The 24144-nt window shown below is 38.8% G+C and overlaps 2 protein-coding genes across 4 annotated transcripts; one reads left to right on the forward strand and one right to left on the reverse strand.

Moving 5' to 3' along the window:
* Nucleotides 1-6016: 6016 nt before the first annotated feature.
* LOC103703641 (U3 snoRNP-associated protein-like EMB2271) lies at nucleotides 6017-15419 on the reverse strand. 2 transcript variants are annotated; one of them, XM_088715943.1, is made up of 8 exons: nucleotides 14823-15419; nucleotides 13847-14189; nucleotides 13169-13393; nucleotides 10624-10852; nucleotides 10193-10365; nucleotides 7389-7454; nucleotides 6879-6987; nucleotides 6334-6473 (listed from the first exon to the last, which is right to left on the reverse strand). In XM_088715943.1, exons 1-7 carry the CDS (start codon nucleotides 15239-15241, stop codon nucleotides 6925-6927), a joined length of 1518 nt encoding a protein of 505 aa, XP_088572069.1. In that variant the 5' UTR covers nucleotides 15242-15419; the 3' UTR covers nucleotides 6334-6473; nucleotides 6879-6924. The 2 variants fall into 2 exon arrangements, with proteins under 2 accessions (XP_008784782.2, XP_088572069.1); XM_008786560.5 differs by lacking the exon at nucleotides 6879-6987 and having other exon boundaries at nucleotides 6017-6473.
* A 2961-nt stretch (nucleotides 15420-18380) lies between these two features.
* Nucleotides 18381-23323, forward strand: LOC103703642 (small ribosomal subunit protein eS12). Of its 2 annotated transcripts, XM_008786561.4 has the most exons (6): nucleotides 18381-18503; nucleotides 18596-18651; nucleotides 21728-22010; nucleotides 22122-22202; nucleotides 22843-22908; nucleotides 23009-23323. In XM_008786561.4, the coding sequence occupies exons 2-6, from the start codon at nucleotides 18647-18649 to the stop codon at nucleotides 23066-23068; spliced, it is 495 nt and encodes a 164-aa protein (XP_008784783.1). In that variant the 5' UTR covers nucleotides 18381-18503; nucleotides 18596-18646; the 3' UTR covers nucleotides 23069-23323. The 2 variants fall into 2 exon arrangements, with proteins under 2 accessions (XP_008784783.1, XP_008784784.1); XM_008786562.4 differs by lacking the exon at nucleotides 22122-22202.
* The last annotated feature ends 821 nt before the right edge of the window (nucleotides 23324-24144 follow it).

The following is a 24144-nucleotide window of genomic DNA, read 5'->3' on the forward strand; positions in this document are numbered from 1 at the left end:
GCCATTCGTTTATTCAAGGGATATCGGGCGGGCAACTTTTGGTGCTGCCCGGACACGGGGACGGGCAGGGAGGGGGAGACGCTGGCGACCGCTGACGAATGGTTACGCGGGCGGGTCGGGCAGCACGGGGGCGGCCGGGCAACTGGACCTTTATTTTACCGTATTTTCTTTAATACTTTAAAAAAATTTAAAAATTAAATAAAAATAAGATGGTGACGAAGAAAAACATAGGTAGCTTCTTCCGCCGCCACCGATGTGCTAGATCATCTTCTTCTACTACTGCTGATGCCCCAACTCCATTTCCTTTGCTACTTCTGTGATTAACGGAGTCCGTTCATTTTATAACTTAAAAGAAAATAAATATAAAATAAATAATTAATGGATATATATCATCTGATCAGATAGTGTATACTAATAAAAAATATATTCTAAAAATTGTACATCGATTTACCTTAAAGTATGTATTGAATCACTGCCAAATATGTATTGAATAAGCATGCAGTATGTTTTAGAAACTCGATAAGTGTGTATCATCGGCCATATAATATGTATTGGTAAATATGATATTTTGGAAATATGTATTAATTTGTTTGTAAGTATGTATTGGATTGCTAGATGACTAATTTGTTAAGCATGTATTATCTGACCATAAACTGTATACCGGTGAACACCATGGTCTAAAAATTATATATCGATTTACCTATTGATTTGCTAAATAACTAATTTGCTTGGTGTGTATTACTTGGCCACCGCAGTTTTCTTTCCTTTTTAGTTTTTGTAATCATCGAAATCATGACTTCGTTAGTAGAAAGAATCTATGACTTTTAGGATTCTTTTTTAAAATGTGCGAAAACATGGCAAAATAGGAAGCCCGCTATATATTTTTTTTTGTGCCCGCCCCATATAATTTTTGTGCGGTCCAAAAGAAGCCCTGCCCGTTGGCCACGGTCGGTGACCCACTTGACTGTTCCTCCATGAATCAAACCAGTGTATTACACTTCATCCCAACCTGGGGATCTCTGGATGGTAATTTTTGTTGTGTTACAAGCATAATTTGATGATTGCCTATGATCGACCTGATCACGATTAGCAGAATGCTTCCTGGACCATTCGATGGTCTGGTCCTTTCAGATGTGCATCAAGATTCGTGGAAAGAATTGCTTTTTGATGTGCTGCTCACGTGCATTTCCCGTCACATATGATTTACAATTTACATGTTTCTTGATGCAGATCTAAGGGCATGTATTTTTTCGGATAATCCAATGGTTTTACGAGCTGAGCTAATCTGCTTTCTAGGCACAATGTATTGTCGATGGAAACTATTCGGTGAATAAATAATTCATATCAAACTAAAAGGCAATAATAACTTTTTTTCCTAAATTGCATACTCCATTTTCTCTATTTCAATCATTTAACTTGAAAAATTATTTATCCTAAAATTCATATCTATGGCCACCAGGGCCGGCCCGAGGCCTTACGCAACCACTAATTTTTTTTCTAAATTGCATACTCCATTTTCTCTATTTCAATCATTTAACATGAAAAATTATTTATCCTAAAATTCATATCTATGGCCAGTTGGCCGCATAGCAAGGACGGGCCAAGACTTTATTACGAAATCAACATAAGTGGTTTGGGTTAACTCAGATCGACCTAGCCTTATTATTCAATGCTTAAGTTTATGGACTGATGTCCAACATAAGGGAATGAATGATCGAAGAATGGTGCATGGATGGTGAAACGGATCCAGAAACTAATTCTAGTTTAGATAACATCTTGGGCTTTGATTGGTCTATGGTAGTTGCACAATATAAGCTGCAATCAAGGGGCATCTCCAAAGCCCCAATAATATTCAGAATTTCTGGGGGGTTCTATTAAGCAAGCTTTCCATGAATCTCTTGTACCTTGATTCTCTGTTGTTGCGACCATTCTACCATGAGGAATCCTCTGTCTTGTACTGAATTATCCTTTAGATTTGTTTTGCTCAACTATAAGTCATCACATCCCTTCTTGCTTAATTCTGCACACTACTAGAAATTGTGAAGACCTTATACTGAGGTACTTCCAAATCCTATCTCTCTGCTCGATTCGGCAAGCCGGCGATCCAATTGATCATCGTTCTAGTTTTCTAGAGAATATTTTTTGGGTAGGATAGAATGCCAAAGAAAACTCTGAGGCAATAAGCCAGTATGGAACTTCCGAAGGAAATGACCACATAGAACCCATCGATCCTTTGATTAATGAATACGAGAGAATGAGCTTGTGCTTATTGACAAACATGGCAAAGAGAGGGCCTCTTACTCGAAGAAGAAGAAAACTCCCCAATTGCCTAGCCATAAAATGGATGAAGAGTCTCACTTAAAATCTCCTCATACAAATTGAATCGTCCCAAAATATCTATTATTTTTGCATCGATGCTTGAATCTTACAAATATGAATTTATACTAACTCCTTATATACTAGAATAGAAGAAATTTCTTGACGGGTAAATGCCCAATAAATTATCCTATTTTGAAAAATCATCCAACCACCATTCTAATAAAAGTTGACTAAATCACCAACAAGATATTATAACTCTCAAGATGCAGGATAGTTGGGCTTCTTCCTTGTATCCACATAGTGGTACTCACAATAGCAGCATGCTTGAGAACAAGAGAACTGTTGCACGCGACGCTAGATGTACTCTTCTCATTCACCACCATCTTTTGTTTACATTACTAAAGTTGCCCAACCATTTCCAAAAATATATTGCTTACAAAAAGGTTCGATCTAATTCTCTTCTCCATAATTAGATTCTCATCAAACATTATATGGAAGTCGAACATTAGATCGGAAACAGCTATATGAACATCAACAAAATTATCTTATCGTGGAGGGGCTTTAAGGACTGCAATTCACATAGAGGTGACAGCATTGAGAAGGGGAGGTGGGAAAAAGAGAGGGAGCTGAATGGAGATTCGAGTGAGGATGAGAAGCTTGTTCGCTAAACCATGTAATTCTATCAAAGATGACATATGTATTTTGAACTTTCTAGTTGACAAAATTTTATTTAGGTTTTCGAACCATTATATCCATTATTTTGAGCCATGATTGTATAGTATATTTATCATAAAAGAGAGACCTCTAACATTTAATGAGAAAAAGAAGACCACCATATCATAATATCTTTGTTTGATAGTTGAATCTTGATACTTCCTTAAAATTTAAATCAGATTAGCCATAAGGTGCTGAAATGTGACAGCTCTTTAATTTGTAAAAGGTCTTTCTTCAAGGCCTTGTTTTTTTATCCCACAGAACTAAAATGTGCTAATGAAAATTTTTGCAAGTTTCTACTATTCGCAGATGATTGTCTACTCCTGGCCAGGGCGCAGGTAGAGGATGCACGAGTACTCAGGAGAGTATTAGCGGAGTACTGTGCTATGTCGGGTCAGAAGGTAAATCTTCAGAAGTCAACGATTTCCTTCAGCCCTAGCACTGAGCATAGGGTCAGACAGGAGATTCGGGGGTTACTTGGGATGCCGGCTCAGGACGGGACCTGGAGTTACCTGGGAGTACCCATCACGGGTCAGAGGTTACGGGTGGCGGAGTGTTCTGGTCTGGTGCAGAGGATTCAGAGCAGACTGGAGGGTTGGAGGGCATCTTCACTTTCCATGATGGGTAGATTGACGCTGATTAGGTTAGTGCTAGCTTCCATGCCTGTCCACTTCATGGCCAACACAGTAGTTCCGAAAACAGTGCTAATGAGGATTGAGCGGCTACTTTGGAGCTTCCTGTGGGGGTCGTATGGAGGGGGTCACGGGATGCATCTAGTGGCATGGGAGAGTGTCTGCCTACCAGTGAGTGAGGGTGGCCTCGGAGTCTCGTCTCTAGTGGAGCGACGTGAGGCGCTGATTGCCCGACATGCAGCTCGATTCACGCTGGAGCCACAGGGTTTCTGGAGTCAGACCATGGCTACCAGATATGGTCGTACTAGCACTGCAGGGGCGATTCGCAGTGGGCGTCGCTGTTCATTCATGTGGCAAGAGATTGCCAGATATCTTCCCATGGTCGAGGAAAACACTAGATGGTTGATAGGAAACGGGCAGAGTATTGATGTGGTTGGTGACCCATGGGTGGGTGCCCTACCCTTGAGACGCTGGCCGACTATGGTTGACATTGAGGCAGTCGAGGGACTGCGGGTCTGTGACCTCCTTGTCCCGGGCGGGGTTGCCTGGGATGAGGATAGGTTGGGTCACATGTTTGGGGCACACTTGGCTGAGAGGGTTAGGTCCCTTCCGATCCCAGGGTATGTGGGTCCGGATACCCGGGTGTGGAGCACGTCGTGCAGGACCGGAGTGAGGGTGGGGGACCTCTCCCGTGTGCTCCGGCCAGAGCATGAGCCAGGGCCGGATTGTGCCTGGGTCTGGCGCCTAGGCCTCCATCCGAGGGTCGCACTGTTCTTATGGAAGGTCGCTTGGGTTCGGCTTCCGACAAGAGCAGTATTGAGCGAACGGGATTTGAGGATGCCCCCAGCGTGCGGGGCATGCGGAGCTGATGAGTCGGTGGACCATGTACTGTTTCAGTGCATATGGGCGAGAGCGGTGTGGTGTGCGGCGGGGCTGCCATGGGATGGTTGGACCCGTGGGGACCAGTTCTTACGAACTATCCGCTGGTGGTCGGGTAACCCATTGACTCGCCAAGAGGCGATTAGAGCGACCTGCACAGCATACCAGATATGGCTGGCCAGGAATGCTCGAACCTTTGGTGAGCAGAGCAAGTCGCCAAGGCTCGTGGCGGAGAGCGCCCGGGCGCAGGCGGCAGAGTTTAGTCATGCTTTCTCCTTAGATGGACTTTTGATAGCTCGGGATATCTGGGGTTCCCCTTCTGCCTCGGCAGTTTCTCACACGGTGTTTTTCACCTGGGAGCCCCCACCCCCAAGCTTCCTCAAAGTCAATTTTGATGGGTCCGTGCTGGATGGTGGCACGATAGGTGGAGCGGGTTTTGTTATTCGGGACCCGACCTCCAGGGTAGTGACGGCAGGAGGCTGTCAGGTATTTGACTGTACGGTCCCTGGAGCGGAGCTGAGAGCTGCCTGGGCGGGTCTTCGACACGCTCAGCATGTGCTCTCAGCTAGATCAGTCATCTTGGAGGGTGACTCGGCTACGGTCATTAGTTGGATCCAGGGGGGCTGAGAGCCGGTGCTGCCGACCATCCCTTGGTCCGCGATATCGAGTTGATGATGAGGGACGGAGGGGTGATCCAGGCGAAGCATGTGTTTAGAGAAGCCAACGGGGCTGCGGATTGGGTGGCCACGTATGTGGCTAACCATGCCGGTAGTACCTTATGGGCTGGGGACGGGGAGCTGCCTCGAGAGCTCCGGGATGTTTTGTTTTCCGATTTTATTGGGTATATCCGTACACGTGTTGTATAGATCACCCGGTTTAGCCAAAAAAAAAAAAATTGCAAGTTTGATGATATATGCTCATGAAGAACTACGGGCATTAAAAAAGTCTGAACGAAAAGAATCCTCTTAAATATTACATCTAGCATCGGAAGTAGGCGCTGCATGAATACCTGAAAATTAATAAAACAAGGATCAAACATATTATTATCATTAACAAAATAAAAATGTCATGCTGACCTTTTTGGATGCTCACATATAGGATTTCAGAACAGCTGCTCCAGAAATTCATCAAGAAATTACAGTAAGATCATCCTCAAAAAAAATTTAGCATTGTGACACAAATCAGCATCCATGGTCCTCATTTCCAATAGCCTTTCCTGCCATGCTGCCATTTCACACATGATAGAAAATTCTCAACAAATCCTTAGGATTGTGAGATGGATTAGTCTCCTGCTCTTCACTTCCACCAGCCTTTTCCTACCATACTGTGCAGTTCTTTATATATTGAAAAAAAAAAAATCAAAACATGCCCTCATATATAGGTGAAAAGTCTACCGTGAGACGAGGATGGATAATGCCACACAAGAGGTTGAGTGTAAAGATTAAGTGAAAAGGAACACATGGATCTCTCACTGTTGGAATGATATGCAAAATTTACTGAATCAGATTATGTGTTCCTGGAATACAAGGAGACTTCAACTAGAAAATAAATATTTCTTCCTTGGAAAAAGAATAAGTGATACAAATTTATGCTTCTATAATAAAATATGCAGATAAGCTGGTTGTAGCCTCATCTGATGCCTGAGCTGACGAGTGGAGAAAAAACTCAATCTACAATGGAGTAAAAAGACAGATAATTTCCAACGACAAGGCACCAGTACAATACTTATGCTTTGACCACAATGATTTGCTAACTTGTTAGGAATTCTTCCTACTTGCAAAAATGAGAAATTCCTCAATGTGTCGTCAAGATGTGGACTGATTTAAGTCACTAATAGACTGGCGTGCTCTCTTCCTTTAACCTGATGGAGTGTATTGCAACTCCATTTCGTGCTGCTGGAACACGTTCCCATCTTCCTAGACGGGGTTCCTGAAACAAAATGCCATATAAAAATTTTAAATACAACTGAAAGTAAACAAATTGCCCAAATTGAATAACCATTATTTATAGCGGTATAATAAAACAAACACAATGCCGATTGAGCAAGCTAAGAGTGCTGCATAAGTAGGCTGTTCGTAGAAATAGCACTCCATTTTACTGCAGTTTGGAGCATTAGTAGCTGCACTTGTCCAAAGAAGACAACAGGATGAATCAACAGGGCAGAGGGGTAGATCTAAAAAAGAAATCTGGAGGGCCTCGTGATGTCACAACTATGAAAGAGGAGCTTAAAAAAATCCAACAGAAAACAAGAAGCATATAAAACAGATTTTGGACCAATCCTGCATCTTTCTAAATTAATAATAATAATAAGTTTTGGATGAGCAGGTGCTATACCATTTTATGCCAGTGGAACATTCAAGAACTAGCTGATAAATTATTCTCAGCTAGGCATGTGACAAAGCATCTTCCCTTGATGAGACTTTGTTATTTTTTGGTATGGCATCTGGCAACCCCAAAAGGAGAAAATAGTATTATTTTTGGTAATTAATTATGGATTTCTGCCTGTTATCTCATGGTCAAAGTGGAATCTGAATTCTGGAAAATTCAAAAACCATATGAAGCAATTGGCTGATTGTACCATAGTTAGCTGTACAATATTTTTGCAGATAAAAGATCGCATAATTAAAATCTAAATCAAAAGGTACTGCAATTGCTTCTGTGTTCACAATGAAGTGGATGTTGATGGATTTTATCTTGTGCACTAGTTGAGTCACAACATAGCCTTTGATCTTACTCATAACCAGATCAGGCAAAGAAACAAACTAAAATCAATGGTTCTCACTTAACTGAATATTTATACAGCAAGATGTTAAAAGGGAGGAAGACTTTTTCATGAGAACTGACCTGACCAACTCCAGCAAGCAAGAAGCGTCCAGATTTTGCAAATGCAAGCGAATTTATAAATCCAACCTGTTTTCCATTAGAAATTCAGAAAATAATGATATTGGCTTAAGAACCCTTACTTTACCAGGCACAACACAGCAATGGATAAACAAAATTGTAGAAAAGAATCTGTAATTAAAATTATCATTCCATCAATCGAAAGGTATGCCAGAACAAAGACCGACAGTCAGGCTCTACCCAAAGAATATTGGCATTGTCTTCTCATTGTATAGACTAGAAATATGAGAAATAAGGGTTATCTCATCTATTTGAAATTGGTTCCTATGACAGTACACACCAGTTCCTCAGTTCATTAGTTAATGTTTTAGGCACAGGTCTGGCTTCAGAATTTGCTCTTCCAGAACCAAAGATTTAAAACCAGTGTACCAGCTGTAATGTACCATAATGGTATGCCCGTATGTATAATAATATAAAGGCACATGGTACTGGTATATGGTACACTCCTCATTTTTTACATGCCAGCACCGACAGGCATATTGTACACCAATATGGTACTGTAATGCACAAGTCCATACCACACCCGCATGGTACCGGTACTTGTACCTCAACTCCTGGTCCTAACAATTGAGTTCGTATGACAAAAATCATATGACTAAATTACATGAGCTAATATAAAATACTATTTGGTTTATATAATGCTTGTCAATGGCATGGTTCCTAGTTATCATCTTAGATAAAATGGGACTTTTCAAAAAAAAAAAAAGGTAAGAGAAAGAAAAGCATGTAAAGTCGTAAACTACATTTCAGTATTAATGAACAAATCTTTATATAGCATTCTAGATTTCATTACTTACAGACAGGATCATAAGCGTACCATTCAAACAAATATGCAATTCACTTATGATCAGTGAATTAAGTCAACTATGATTGATCCACAGTCTTACAATTTACATAATGCCCAACGCCATTCCACTACTGATTTTAGAAGGTGAGCAGCATGTATGAAAATATCAGAAGTTTGATAAGCAGTTGGGTAACAAACAAGTCCAACTCCAACTCACTTCTGTGACAAGTAAAAATAGAAGATATGACATTTATACAATAAAACTAAATGTAGAACAGCCTATACAAAAGACCAGGTGCAGGATCACAGGCTCAATTGAGCAAGCGCAGATTTAACCTGACCCTACTGAAATTGAACAAGCAACAGCAACACCTCAGTGTAGCATGTCAAAGTTTACTAATTTGTGCAATAGATCCAAAATAAGCTTCAACCACTACAACACAAAGAGACATGATGACAGATCCTAATAAGCTTCAGATTCTACAATGTGACAAGACATGATTCTTCATCTATAGATATACGATGGATCCAGTTATGACAACAGTCTAAAACTTCCAGATAAAAGCTGCTATTGTTGACTTGATGTGGAAATAAGCAAAGCCGAAAAAAGAAATTAAAGGTAGGGAAGAGGAGAGCAGAAGGAAGTGAAGAATAACGATCACATTCTATAGAAACAAACAAAAATTTTGGCGCATGAATAATTCAACTACCAGTTTTACAAAAAATTCAATAGTTTGTTCATATTTTCCCAACATTTCTGTTGCTTAAGAATATCAATATTATCAAGTATGCTACTACTTGCACAAAACGGTTAATCTTGTATGTGTCCACAACTTGTAACCAAATTTCCTCAGAAGACCAAACCAAAAATAAATAAAAAAGATGTCAGAGAAAATTCCAGCACTGGCTCATATTTCATCAAATAAGGTAAGTTTCTGGACTTCCTCTCCTCTTCCTTATTCTTAATTCCCAACTTTTTTCTAAATTAGCTTTCATCTGCCGATACTTCTCCAAACCATTTATGCTTGATTTCCCCTTTTTTCTGTTTTCTTTTTTTGTTTCACTTACTTGTTTGTTTCCTGCAGATGACATTCTAGTTCAAGATGCATGATCATACATTTACCCACTTCTTTATCATTGCATTAGGATGTACCAGAAAAACATAAAACTCTGGAACATTATGTGAATTTTGACATGAGAAATCCATATGTCTCGCTGCCTAGTGAAAATCTATAAAATCATGGATCTCATAGAATTTTCAAAGATCGATGATTTATGCATCACTATTCATTTTAGAACTTTCATCATTCAGTAATCAAACATCCCACAGAATATCTTAACATGCAGCTTGAAATTTCGAACAAAGAAAAGAAAAGGATGGATTCATAATTTTGAAATTGAAAACCACCAAAAATAATCTTGTCGTTTACGACTTCTAAAAGGTTTATTTATTTCAATCTGCAATAATATAAAAGCCAGAATACTTTATGATGGTTTGTTAATGCAGTTCTCTGGCAGCGTAGGGGAAAGGACAAAACAAACAGATTAGAAACTAAAACTCCAAAAGTCCTAATAAATTGGCATCTAATCTACTCATTCTTCTTTAATCCTTAACCAGATGGAGGGAACACTAGCCATCCATCCTCTCACATGCATTGCACGTGCCATGAGCTAGTTTCCTTAGCTACATTACACATCCAACTGCCTAATCAACCTCATAGGCATAAAGGGTCCATGGCACAATTGAATGACAATTCAGCCCAGATGAATAAATGTCATGCATAATAAAGACACTTTAAAATTCAGAAATGTATGACCTATTGCCAGACTGACATATGAATATCAGATATTCACCAGAGCACAAGGGTATTTATCCAGCCAACTAAATTTTAAGATCTCAAATAAATATTCTATAAAAGATTAACCTTAAAAAAGGATTAGCACAATTAGGAAATAATACCATGGGATAACTAAATAACGGCCGAATTCCTTGGTTATCTTTTTCAATAGCCCACAAACGGACCACACCATTAGCAGCTCCAGTTGCAGCAAGATCACTACCTCTACACACCGCAACAGAACTAACCCACGAACAGGCTGAAGAATAGGTTTCAGCTTTGCAAATGCCATTTTCTGGAAGAAGGTGAAGGTTAAAAGGGGAAAAAAGAATTAGAGACGTCCATCAAAAAAGTACAAAACAAAGAGCACACAAAATCAAGCTGATCCACAACTAGTCATGCACAGCAATGCAGACAAACTTCTGACTTCAGTTTCCAAGTAATGGTGAAACAGAAGAATATTAAGACACTCTACTGCCAAAAAACATCCTACTTGATGGTCTTGATTGGTCTATTAAACTTAAGGCATGCATGAAGGAAAATGCTTTCTTACCTGTATTACCCCCATTAGGCATCTTTTCCTTAACTTTCTCATACAAATGATCATTAGGAGATGGAGCATGAGCATTTTTTATTATGTGTGTAGGCTTTTTCCGCAATATGCTCCAAAGTGCAATACTTCCATCATCCGAGCCAGATAAAAATTCACTGTCATTAATAAAGCAGCAGCATTCCAAAGATGATGCAGGAGCCCGGAAGATCAATTGTGATTCCTCAGGAACCTATGGCACAACAGAAATTGTATTCTATAAAAAATATGAACTTTCCCTTTTTTGTCTAAACTCCCTATGAAACGTAAATATTATATAACCAATACATTCAGTGCTACAAATATCATTCAATTTTTTTTGTAATTGCAAACATAACATCATCATAAATACAAAGTTACACTATATTCTTCTATTATTACATTTGTTGACAGAGAAATTCCTAATGTAGAAGCTGTTACTTCAGCTTTCTGCATACTTGATCACCACATATGGTTGATGGTGATTCCATGTGCTCCAAGCTTGACAACTAAGCACAATATTCAGCTCAGGGCATGATGGTATAACATCTTAAGGTCAATTTCCCGTTATGGCTCTTGCTAACTGCTAACTAAATTCTGCTTCATTTTTCTAAATTTTCTTAACATTAATATGTTTACTATACATAATCTCAGAACTTCAACAATCTATACATGCCACGCAAGTGCCTATCTAAATAGTTTCTGAAATAAGAAGACTGTCACTGCTTGCTGATTAGAGTTAGGCTTCCATATCTTTGCTTTTCGAGTTATTGAAGCCACCACCTGATATTACCAACCAAGACCTCTTCTTGCAACCCCCTAAGCAAGATTGATGGCACAAAGGAGGGGTCACCAGTCAAATGGAGTATAGTAGAGATCATGTAGTTGCAAGCATTGGTAGAATCAAATGAACTCACATGATCTTACCTTTTCCAAGAAGAGGTGAAGATCTACGATTAAAAAATGCCAAAGATCTTTTTTTAACCCTTTTAGTTCTTTATTTACATCAAATTTGTTTTCAAGATATTGCATATCTAATTTAGTCTTTCTTCTCATTATTTTTTAAGGTTAAGGAACATCGTCCCTTTTTATAAATCTCTAATGTGTTATGGAGCTATTTTTTCTTTTATTTCTTTTTTTATTTTCTTACAGAATAGTGTTGAAAGGCAAATTAGTGATGTTCTAAGGAATTGGTAGTTGTTCCAGTACACAAATGAGATGATCTAGATTTTGTCTGCATGCATGTTGGTGTTGACATCTTCCTCTTTATTACGGGTTGTTACAGACTGGCTAGCTAGGAAGCATTTAAGTATAAGGGGTTTTTCTCTTTGTGGAGGCTTCACATCACCCTAGTCATTCCATTCCTTCTGGATAACTTGGAAAGGTGCGTGCAGTCCTCACTTAGAGTTGAAGAGATAGGGGTACTTTTCTATTTTCTTACAGACCAAAGTATACAATTGGATATGGTGTTGATAAATCATGTATTTGCTTCTTTCTTTCTTTAGCTGCAAAGATTTGTGATTACTTGCAATGAGGACGATTTTGGCACAACAATAAGGTTGTTCCACTGAGACTTGGGTATCGCGGATTTGGAACATGGAATAGACTCTCCACATGTCGGGGTAATGCTTCGTATATCTGACCTCCCCCAGACCCTCTAGTGGTGGGAGCCTAATGCACTAAGATGCCTTTTTTGTTTGTGATACTTGTAATGTACCTTACGATGAAATGTAAAACCCTTATGCATGGTCTTCTTTGAACTTTAGTAGGCCAACTATTGAAGGCAAAGCAAGATATGAGTTAGTGGTGAGATAGCAACATGGAAGAAGAGAAAAGACAAAAAAGAATTTTCTTTCCTTTTCATGTTTATTGACAAAACCTTTCCATCTCTAGCATTCTATTTGGTAATATAAATAATTTCTTACACTGCAGCCCTGAAAAAAAAAGTCCATTGGAGAACTTCTCACTACATTTTTTACAAGGACAAATATGTCAAAATACATAAGGTGATATTTAATTGCTCTCGCGACAATAATTTTTGCTCTAAAAATGCCACTACCCTTCTTTCATTGCCCTATCAACACCCAACATGGATGATATTAATCATGCTATTATCTAATCCTAGGTAAGCTAGAATCACTAAGTAAAGATCCCTTTATACATTATTTATTCACTTTTTTTAATCCTAAAACGCTTCAAGGGGAACTCCCATATGTTTCAATTGGGTCTTCATGCCCAGTAATGATTAGCTTGGGTAGTACATCACGAAACATGCCAAGTTAAAATGACCCTACAACTTAGTAACAATTAGTTTGGGAAGCAAACCGTCAAGCATTGTCCCAGCCACATATTCTACTTTTTGATTGATTCCACATAGAGCGGAGCAATCTAAAATGAAACTTTTTTGATGATATGCAGGACTAATCAAATACAAAATGCTGAATCATATATTATATTGATTGAGGATTCTACAAAAACATCAGATAATTATACGCCTACCATTAAGTATTATGAGAAAATCAATGCTTACTTTCCATAACCGCATAGTCCGGTCACGCCCTACAGTCAAAAGTCGTTCTTTTCTGAGACAATCAACTGTCAGTATTTCACTTTGATGACCAAATAAATTGTCCATGTGAGTCCTGTCTTCTGCATTCCACAGCTTAATCGTTCGGTCAAAGGAACCAGAGAAAAGCTGGGAGGTCCCCTGCCTAAAAGTAAGGCAGGAAACAGGTCCTTTATGACCATGGAATGCCTGTAATGTCAATTATAAATCAGGGGCCCAGGGAAAAAAGGGTAAAAATAGAGAACAATATGCTTGCTTAAGAAATATGCGAAAGCCACGCTTCATCATGAACATACTTAGCTCTAAAAATGGATATTAATTGCAGTGAATAAAAATTAGACACTTGGACAGTTCTATAGCAGCATACGGTGAGTACTGCATCAAAAGAATTTTTGAACAGGAAAGTTCAATAGATAATAGAATAACATGATAGTGAACTACATATCAGAAGATAATTTGATTTTGACATTTACCTACATCATATAAGGCACTCACTATGTGCTTTGGTATCAAGTTTTCAACTTGAAAGCAGTGTTAGATAAATGAACCCTAAGTTATCTTCTTACAGTTGCAGAGAAACAAGTAGTATCTATCCTCCAATTATTAAAATGCATAGAGATATTGATAGTTACAAACAGCTACCTGGATATGTTCCCGTGTGCGAGTATCCCATAAATGGACATGGCGGTCCAATCCACCACTTGCCAAATACCGACCATCCGAACTGACAGTCAAAGCCAATACATGCTTACTTCTCTTTGTAGAAGGATTTTGAGGAGCTTTTGCATAATGTGATATCAGTACATCCTCACTGGGCCACAAGTACTTCTCTTTTTTACCGTTTTCAACATCCCAGTGCAGAATGGCTCCATCTTTGGAAGCTGAAAACCCCCTCGAGTCATCCTCAGCCAAGGCTACAGTAGCAACAGATTGCCGGTGCTTCACTAGGAATCTAAACTCATCGAGAGTTTCTGGACTTAGAACCCTGTAGATTTTGCAAATGACACAGTAAGCCTCATAGTATTGCATCTCTTGTGACTTGGCAAACATAATGCAAGCACCAAAGCAACCGTTTTTTGTAAAATAGGTGCATCATATGAAACTTAGAGAGTAGATGGAGGATATAATGCATGTTTGCACTATATATTAAAGGTAAATCTAAATCTTTTATTTTCTATAAGATTACTTGAGCAAAAAAAATCCTTCAACTCAGACAACTAACTGTATTAACTCAAAAAATCTGGCTGGTCTTTGTATACTAGTAAATTAAAAGGACGATTGAAGGGGGAAAAAAAGAACAAGGAATTGCAGGAAAATTTAAAATAAAAAAAGGATTCCAGCAAAAGAAGCTCACTTGGACACATTCATCCGAAGATCAAAAAAATTCAAAGTTTTAACAAGCTTTCTTGATTGGAAAAAAAAATTCCTCCCAGAACTTAAACCATCAATCAAAGCAAATCTCCAGGAACAATAAGAAATCATGTACAGGGAAAAAAAATTACGCCTTTCTGCTCATCTCAATGTTGGATTAAAGCTTAAAAAAATGAACGTCAACGGATCCGATTATGTTGAACGATATAGATGAAATTTGTTCTTCTTCTTATTTCTTCCAAATTACCTTGAAGCAAGAAATCTCCTGACCCGCCCACTCTCCTCAAGCTGGCCCTTTTGGAGAATGTCCGCCACCAAAGAATCTCTTCTACCCTCCCTCTCCTCCCGCCCCTCCTCCTCGTCCTCCTCCTCCTCCACCTTCCTCGCTATAGCTCGAATCCTCTCCAAATGCTCCCTCGCCACTCTGACCCTCTTCTCGTCCGCGGTCTCCTCGGGCTCCGCCGGCTCCTCCTCCTCTCCCACATCGTCGGCCAGCTCGTCGTCGCTCTCCAGGCCCCCCAGGACATCGTCGTCGTCTTCGGCACGGCCCTTGCGCCGCCGCTTGGCATCGGACTCGAAGAAGGGGTCGTCGTCGTCGCCGAAGGACCGGGGGTCCTTCTTGCCGCCCCTAGAGCGCGAGGGCTTCTTGCGGCCCCGGTTCTTCATGAAACGCTGGAGGTCAGGATCCGAATGCTATCGACGGCCAGAGTTAGGGTTAGGGTTTAGGGTTTAAGGTTTCTATGAGGGTTTTGTGGGAGACTGGCGAGGGACCGGGTGCTTCGCAAGTGAAGCGGCACAGGGGAGATCGAGGGTTTCTTCAGACAACATAGAGCGGTGGGCGGTCAACCCCCGGTCTAATCTTTGTCAAAAGCCGGAGAGATGCAAAAGACCGAATCTCCGAATAATTATTTAGATTTGGGTTTTCTGCAGCCTCCTAAATTTAGAAAGTTAAACGAATATCTTCACAAAATTACTATATATATATATATATATATATATATATATATATATATATATATATACATGTATTTGGTTTTTTTTTAATGTGTGTCCATAGCAACATCACTAAGATAATAAGTAGCTTGAAATTAAAATAATTGAAATATCCTTCACACATAATGATTCAATTTTACATTTTATGCAATTTTAAATATACACTTAAAAATTTATTTACATTTTTATTTTTTAACACATGCAATTTATGTGGTGGTAGAAAATTTTAAGTTTTATGAGGTCAAATTGTTTATGAATTGGTGGAAATGATGAAAATATCAGTACAAAATGATATTTAGTAGAACAGTAATACAAATATTATATATAAATCAACAGTATACATTACGGATGGATATAATTGAATGAGGATAATTTTTTATCACACAGCTAGCCTCAGCCTAATGCATATTTACCATTTTCGCCTATGAGAGCTACACAAAAAAAAAAAAAGGGATCCACAGGATGAGAGCTGGTGTTCGAAAAATAAAAGCATCCCTAGTTACAAGCCCTTCCCAAATAACAAAAAAAATAATATTACTTCTTAGATCATCATTTACTACATAAATATTACATACTTTTTAGAGAAACAAAATAAGTAAACAAATTTGAAATGTGAAAAGAAACGATATTTTATGAAGAAAATATTACAAATACCAAATATGGGGCAATAATTATGTTATTATGTGGCATTATAGTATCAAATAATCCAATATAGTAGTCATTATCTTTTCTCCATTGATATATATATATATATATATATATATATATATATAACTAAAAGGTTGGAAATAATTACAATGTCTATTCTTATATTATAACATCCATTATTTCAAATATAAGATGAAGAGTTGCAAGAAATAATCCACAATTTTGAATTTCTCTTTTTATTATTGTAATATCTATGCAGTGAAAAACATATCTATTATATCTTCAACTCTATTTAGCAACATTCTAGAATGATTATTAGTTATCATTAAAATGAATAATGATGAAGTTAGTAAAAAAACTGTAACATTTTGCTTAAATGATTTCATAAAAAAAAAAAGTTTCATCCTTTTGACACTAAGATTTCAATTAAAAATATATTTATCAACATAAATAGTAAAAATTTCAAATAAGCTATTAAAATTATTATTGCACATAGTTCCAATAATATAGGTGCAACGGCATGATCATATATTTATCATGCTCCATGTTTACTCTTCATATTATAGCTTTCATAGTATAGGAGTAAGATGGATATTCAAAATATTGATATAATAATTGCTAAGAAAATCTATTATCATTCCTATAAAGTGATAAAATAAGATATTTTATACAGAGGATGCATAACATGAAAAAATTTTACTTTTTATATTGATTATAATAATTTTATATATGACACATTCGATTCTAAGTAACGAAACAAGAAAAATGCTAGAAATTGCTTGCTATAGAACTACTTAGTTTGTCGAAGTTAGTAATTGGCTAGGTGGTATACATGATATGACTAACACAATTTATCACCATGTATTGTGCTAGTCCTTGACCACCACATTAGATCAAGAATTTTATTTATCTATGAGTGATTGATGGTAACTATTTATGAAATAGTACTTATTTTTTCTCTAAAAAAAAATTTTTCTCTCCTCATACCTACTCATGAAACAATATTTAGATTTTTCTGTGAAAGCAATATTATTTTTTTCCTTTTATAGAATATATTTTCGTTGGCAGCTAGATTCTTCGGTGGGAGTAACAAAAATAAGTGCACAAATATGTCATTGATGTTGTTATCCAGAAAGAAAGAAGATAAAGCCAAAAGATTGGTAGAGCAAATCCTGATGCTTTGTCTTTCAAAAATTTTCACTATTGTGATACCGCTTGCTCGAAATAATAGGATGTAAGTTGTAGTTGGATCTACTAATTTTTTTTACTAAAGCGGATGAATCATACTTGATGAGTACGGATGCACCCAATAAAATCAAAAAACAAAATACCTTAGAGTGTCAAGGGCAGCTCTCTATCTCCAGTCCACAGGATACTACTGGAGTGTCTAGCTATATAAGCAGCTACTCAGTCTGTAGCCCCATTAACTTCATAGAAAATATGCTTGGTCTAAAAGGCCCCTTCATCCTTCATCATTGCCCAGATATCTCGGAGCAAGGGGTAGGCGCACCCATTACCCCTAGAGCTTCCTCGGATCCAACTGATGACCGTGTCCGAGTTCTCCTTCAGAACAATGGAATTGGGTTGTAAAATACACCGGGCGTGATGAAGGCCCTCTTACGCGGCCCTCAGCTCCGCACTCGGGATCGATATAGTTGGATCTACTATTTGACTATAAAATCTAAGAATAAAATAGAGTAACTAAAGCAAATAAATTAAAGGTAAATATAAGAAAAATGTAAAAGACAACAACAAAAATAGCAATCGAAAAGTAGTTTTTCCATCTTAAAAAATAAAAATATGGATAAATTGGCCAATAGAAAAAAGTCGGCCCACTTTTCTATAATACCTATTCATGGAAGAACATGTATGGATCCGAATTTGGTAAAACATGGACCCGATGCAATCCAATAGTACCGCCCGCAGAAAGCCAGGGTAAGATTCTTCCCCTCCAAACTACATGAGCAGGCCACCTGATTGACGATCAGATCTTTAGTCGCAAGATACAATCATACAATCCGGACCGTTTGTCGCATCTGCCAATTATTTCCACCCGTTCAGAACCTCCCTCTCATGATTCATCAGACGGCCATGAAATTACATCTCGTCCATCCGTCAATTAACGTAAGTCTACGGTGTACCCAAAATGGACGGTGGAGGATCACTGAAAAATAAAACTCGTTAGAGGACTCACAGCGACCTAGGAGCGTATATACAAATCCGCACCGTTTGCCCCCCGATTTTTCCCTTTCGTCTGAAACCCTAAACCCTAACTCTCGTCTCCGAGGTGCGCCGCTCCGCCTCCATCTCCTCGCTTTCTTTAATTCCTTTTTTCTCGATCCGATCGCTTCTAAATCTCCATTTTTGCTCATACTGCAGCGTGTTTGGTGAGTGTTTCAGATCCATTTCGCTCGATCACAAAAGGATCCAATGGCGTAAGTCCTCTCAGTTGTTCCTTTCCTTCGATTTATTCCTTTTGCTCTGAGGTTTTTATTAATTAAGTTTTGATGTTTGGTACGCCTTTAGAAATGCTGGTTATGTTAAAATGCGAGACAACTGTGGTTCAGTTTTCAATCGTAAATTTCCTTTATTGTTTTTGCTGCATTATTCTCTCCTGACAGGTATATATTGTGGTTTCTCTTGTTTAATTATCTATTACCAAATCGTGATCTCATTATATTTCATCGTGATTAAACTTAGATAAATCTTCGGTCAAAGAATTAAGTTTCAAAGTTTTTATCTTTGGAAGGTAGTTTTGGTGAATATCCGTTCAAGGTCGTAAAATTACTTCAAGATGATATTTTTGATAGTTCCAATCTTTAGTCTTCCCGTCCCTTCCATGCTGTGTCTGTAATTTATTTCTCTGTAAGCCATAACTTTAGTATGATGCTTATCCACCAGAGTTTAGAGTCCTTCAAGACTACTTGATGGGGTTTTTTAGCGTTTTATTGTTATGATCCGATGCAACTTTAAGAGTGAAAAGGTTCTTCTTGGTCCTTATGTCACGTTTTAGATTGTCAGGTTTTATAGTCTAGTGATTCTAGCTATCCTATCAGTTCACTTGTCATAATCTTGTTAGATGCAGAATGAACTTAAAATGTTCTCTTTTCCCAGCAGAAATAGAGTGGGTATTTGAGATTGGCTGCATCAAGACCTAAGTGAACTCCTGTTTGTGTTGTTGTTAATTGCACAATATAATTTATTAGGAAAATGGACATTTTCTGATAACATGCTAGGAGGATGAGGACAGGGTTTTTTAATTGGGCTGCAAAATGCACTTTTTTTTAAATAAAAAACTATGGGAGGCTTGCACAAAATATATATATATGGGAAAGCGAGGTTCAATCTTGAAATATATATGGGAAATGTTAAAGCAGCTAGATTCTGAAGCAAAATATGTTCTTCTATTGATCTGTGTAGCCATGCTGACTTGATCATACACTTTGCACTAGTATCCTCTGTCTCTAAAGAACATAGTCCTAAACACTTTGCATTGTTTACGACCATTTTATCTCTAAAGCATAGTGACTAAAACTGTTATTATCTTGTCTGATCTAGATTTACAAAGATTGCATTTTCTGGGTGACTTCTTGCCATAAAATCTGTCAGATTTCATGTACCATTCATCTCGTTCACATGAATTGCTTAAATTTTGATATTCTGCGGCAGCGTATGCCGAACCGGCCCGTACCGGCCGTTACGGGCCGGTACAAACCGGTCCGGCCAGCTACCGGTATGCTGGAGCTGTTGAAACCGGTACAGGCCGGTTCCTCGCCGGAGACGAAGAAGACGAGGAGAAAAAGAGAGAGCGCGGGGAAGAGAGGGAGGGAGCCCACCTTCGGCCGCCATCGGAGAGCCGCGGAGGGGCGTCGGAGGCCGGTGGGAGGCGGCGGAGCCCGGCGGGGGACGGGGGAACCAGTGCCCCGACGGGGGAGCCCGGCGGGGGAACCACCGGCCTCCGACGCCCCTCCGCGGCTCTCCGATGGCGGCCGAAGGTGGGCTCCCTCCCTCTCTTCCCCGCGCTCTCTCTGGTTCTCTTCTTCTTCCCCGGTTCTGGCGGGGAAGAGCTTCCCGGTTCGTACCGCCCGGAGCACGGTACGAACCGGCCCGTACCGCCCGGAGCACGGTACGAACCGGCCCGTACCGCCCGGAGCACGGTACGAACCGGCCCGTACCGCCCGGAGCACGGTACGAACCGGCCCGTACCGCCCGGAGCACGGTACGAACCGGCCCGTACCGGTCCGGTAGGCAACCGGTACGCCTATCGGACCCGGTACGGCGGACCTTGTTCTGCGGTATCAAGAGCAAAGTTTTTGTAAGCTTGTTGATCTTTTATTTTGAAAAAAGCATAATAATTTGGAGGAAATGCTGCATGGCAATGTCTTTGATTAGTTATTCAGTTACATTGTGAGATTTTTCAATATATATATATCTTACCTTTTCAAACTCCTAAACTTTGTTGTTACCTTCACTCCCTTTGTACTACAGTTATTTTAAGTGGAATACCTGATGACGATTCAGTGCAAACTGTCATCTGAAATTCATTACTGACTTTTATTAGATACTGAATTAAATTAAATTTAAATGATTATAGGGCTACAATTTAGGTGAGAGGTCTTTGGAAACATAATTTCTTTTCTTTTCTCCTTTTATTGCCAATTAAATGCCTACCATTGTTCAGTTAGTCTGATGAGTAGGGTATATAGATACCGAACCTTTCCATGAGAGTTAGTGCTAGGCCAGTGAAGTAGAGTTGTAGTACTGGTGCTGGAATATGGTGTGATGACTACTTTCCTTTTGGACTTGGAGGATGTTTTGTACAACAATTGTAAGACTGTTATTTTGTATGACTTGGAAGGTAAGCATAGCATATATTGAAATAAAGTGATGCATGGAATAACTAAGAATAGTGTTAGAACTTAGAACTTACAACTGAGTCATATTAGAAGTGAAGGGTTGTGTCAATAAAGTGTAGGGTGAGGAAATAGGTTTCTTAATTTGCGCACTAGGAAATTTAGAGTCCGATGGTTTGAATTTGACCAGAATGGTTGAAGTTGGAAGGGCATGCCTTGCAGTATCTGGATTGAAGTTGAAAAATGAAAGTTGAAGGCTGCTAAAAGCCATATCCAACTAATCGGAAGACAATTCCAGCTCTGGACTGAAATTTGCGGAGTGCTTGTGCTTCTTTGTCTTTTACAATATTTCATTTATCACTTTTGTCTGGAACCAGAATGTCTTTAAGTATGTGTTTGCTGCTGCGAATGTATCATTTTATGTTATGAATGCCTAAGACAATTTTTGATCCAATAAATCCTCAAAGTTGAAGATTTAGTGGCTATGGCATTCTCCAACATTTGAGCAAACAAGAATTGCATGTTTGATATACAATTTGTAATCTCAATTTGTTCTAAAAATTGGTATTCCATTTTTGAAGTGGTCTCTGATAATGATCTTCACTCTTCATATATCAGCAATGAGACTGTACTTATTATGTTTTTTCTCTTTTGGCAGAGAAGATATTGCAGTCGAAACAGCAGCTCCAGCTCTTGGAGAGCCCATGGACTTGATGACAGCCCTGCAACTTGTGTTGAAAAAATCGTTGGCCCATGATGGGCTTGTTCGTGGGCTCCATGAAGCTGCCAAGGCCGTTGAGAAGCATGCAGCACAACTTTGCGTGCTGGCTGAGGATTGCGACCAGCCTGACTATGTCAAACTTGTTAAAGCACTTTGTGCTGAGCATAATGTGCACTTGGTTACAGTCCCAAGTGCTAAAACCCTTGGCGAGTGGTCAGGGGTTAGTGAATTTCTTTCATTTGCTGTTCTTAACATATCTTTATTAACTAGTGGAAGTTGATTGAGAAAAGCTAACGTTTTGGGTATCTATACACTATTGTTGTTCAAACAGCACTCATCAGCTCTTAAAGTGCAGTATGCCGTAAGGCTCAGAGTAAGCCTTATGCTTGCCAAACTGCTTTTAGAGAAACAGGTATGAACAAGGAATGGTTATTCTGCTCAGACCTGTATAGGTAGAGGGAAAGCTGTCAGAAGTTATTCCTTATGTAATTCTCATTTATTATTCCCTCCTTCCACAAAGCCCCACCCTCAGGAGGCTCTCCTTTGATTTGATTTTTTTTTTTTTGGTAGGGCCTGGTGGGGGGGATTGATATATGAAGTAGATTTTTATTCCATTTTTTTTGTAGCCCCCAAACAAAATGCTCAAAGATGCGATATGCCCTGTTGTCAAGATGGTCTTGCCTACTTTAGAAAAAATAGCTGTGATAAGCAAAAAAATGCACTTAAGATTTATTTATTTTTTTAAAGACCATTTGTAATATTTTAGTTCTTTAACCATTATGTATGCACGTATAAAATTTGCCTCCTATGTTGCTGCGCTTTTTATTATGCTAATTTCATGGAATTGTGGCCTTTTGGTTTGCATCTATTTTGCAAAATTGGGTCTGGGCAGAATTGAGGACAAATTGGCAGATGTCCTCTCATGCATTTAGGCTTGCAGAGGCGAAGGATTCCAAATTTAGGGCTCCAAATTTGATGTTTATTGTATGAAATGCATCTTATCTGAAAACTTTTTAGTCCCCCATCTTTAATTATCTTTTGTGTTAATGCAGCTTTGCAAAATTGATTCAGAGGGGAAGGCAAGGAAAGTGGTAGGCTGTTCGTGCGTGGTTATCAAGGTAGGAAAATCAAGATGTCTTATGTGTTCTTTTCCCTATGGTGCAGGTAATTTTTTTTGTTTTATCTGAGTGACAACATTTATTTTATCTATTTTTGCAGGATTATGGAGAAGAATCAGAGGGCCTTCATATAGTTCAGGAGTATGTGAAGTCCCACTGAAAGTTGAGTTATTATTTTCAGAATGATGCGCAGTAATGTTTTAAGATATCATAGGCTTTTATCAGTTGAGGAAACCAGTCTACCTAGAGGACGATGTCTGGTGTTTTTCAGGCCATTAGATTACGAATCTCTGATTCCTGAAAATCACAGTTTTATCCATTTTTTTCTTGTACCTTAAATTTTTGGACCATATGGTTGGCACCAGCAACTCATGGGGAATGTGAAGATTTAGTTAAAAATCTTTAGTTGTTGCAATTATTATCCTAATATTTGATGGTTATTGGTGCAATCTGTTCCACTGATCACCTCAGGAAATTGTAATCTGATCCAGTGTGTTTCCTCAACGGTTTAAGAATCCGCATCTTACAAGCCATCTCATACACCATAGTCTTTGAGTTCCCAGCCTTGTTTGATCATTCTTCATCAACTATGAAGCTAATATTTTTTGAATGCATCAAGATTTAAAAAATCTTCGGAACCGCATGGTATAGGGGGTATTGATGAATAATATATCGGTATGGCCTTTAAGTTATTGGAGTTGAATTCTGAGCTGACAGATTCTTCTCAGGTTGGGATGGAATGAGGAAAGATGCTGGTAGCCCAATTCTGAAGTGAACAAATTAATTTGATAATATGTGGTTGATCAATGACTACGAAGAAGTGAAAAAATAAAACTGAAATATCCATTCCGCTAGATAATTTTAACTGAGGCAATGTGTTTGTGCGATAAGTGTATCTGATGTGTTGTGTTTCGTCCATCCCAAACTTAGAGCGTCCAGCTCTAACTTCAAGAGTATCTAGCGTTCAAGGTCTCTCATATAACATTTATCCTCAATATTTGTTTAAATAAATTGTTATTAAAAGTTTCTGAAAATATGACCAGATCTTTGTGCCTGTAGTATCTATTATTTTATTCTCTTAGCCACATTCTAGTGAAAATAAAGAAAGGTGGAATTGAGTCCTAGGTCTCTGGTACAACCTGCACGGCTGTGAACTGGGAAAGAGACTTTGATAGTAGACTAACTCAGAGCTTTGATCTAAATCGAGTGTTTGCTTAGGCTTGGCACTGTGAAAAC

Source organism: Phoenix dactylifera, chromosome 1 (genome assembly GCF_051530095.1).
Source record: "Phoenix dactylifera cultivar Ajwa chromosome 1, Ajwa_hap1_PhDact_Kaust_v1.1, whole genome shotgun sequence".
Taxonomy (NCBI): Eukaryota; Viridiplantae; Streptophyta; class Magnoliopsida; order Arecales; family Arecaceae; genus Phoenix; species Phoenix dactylifera.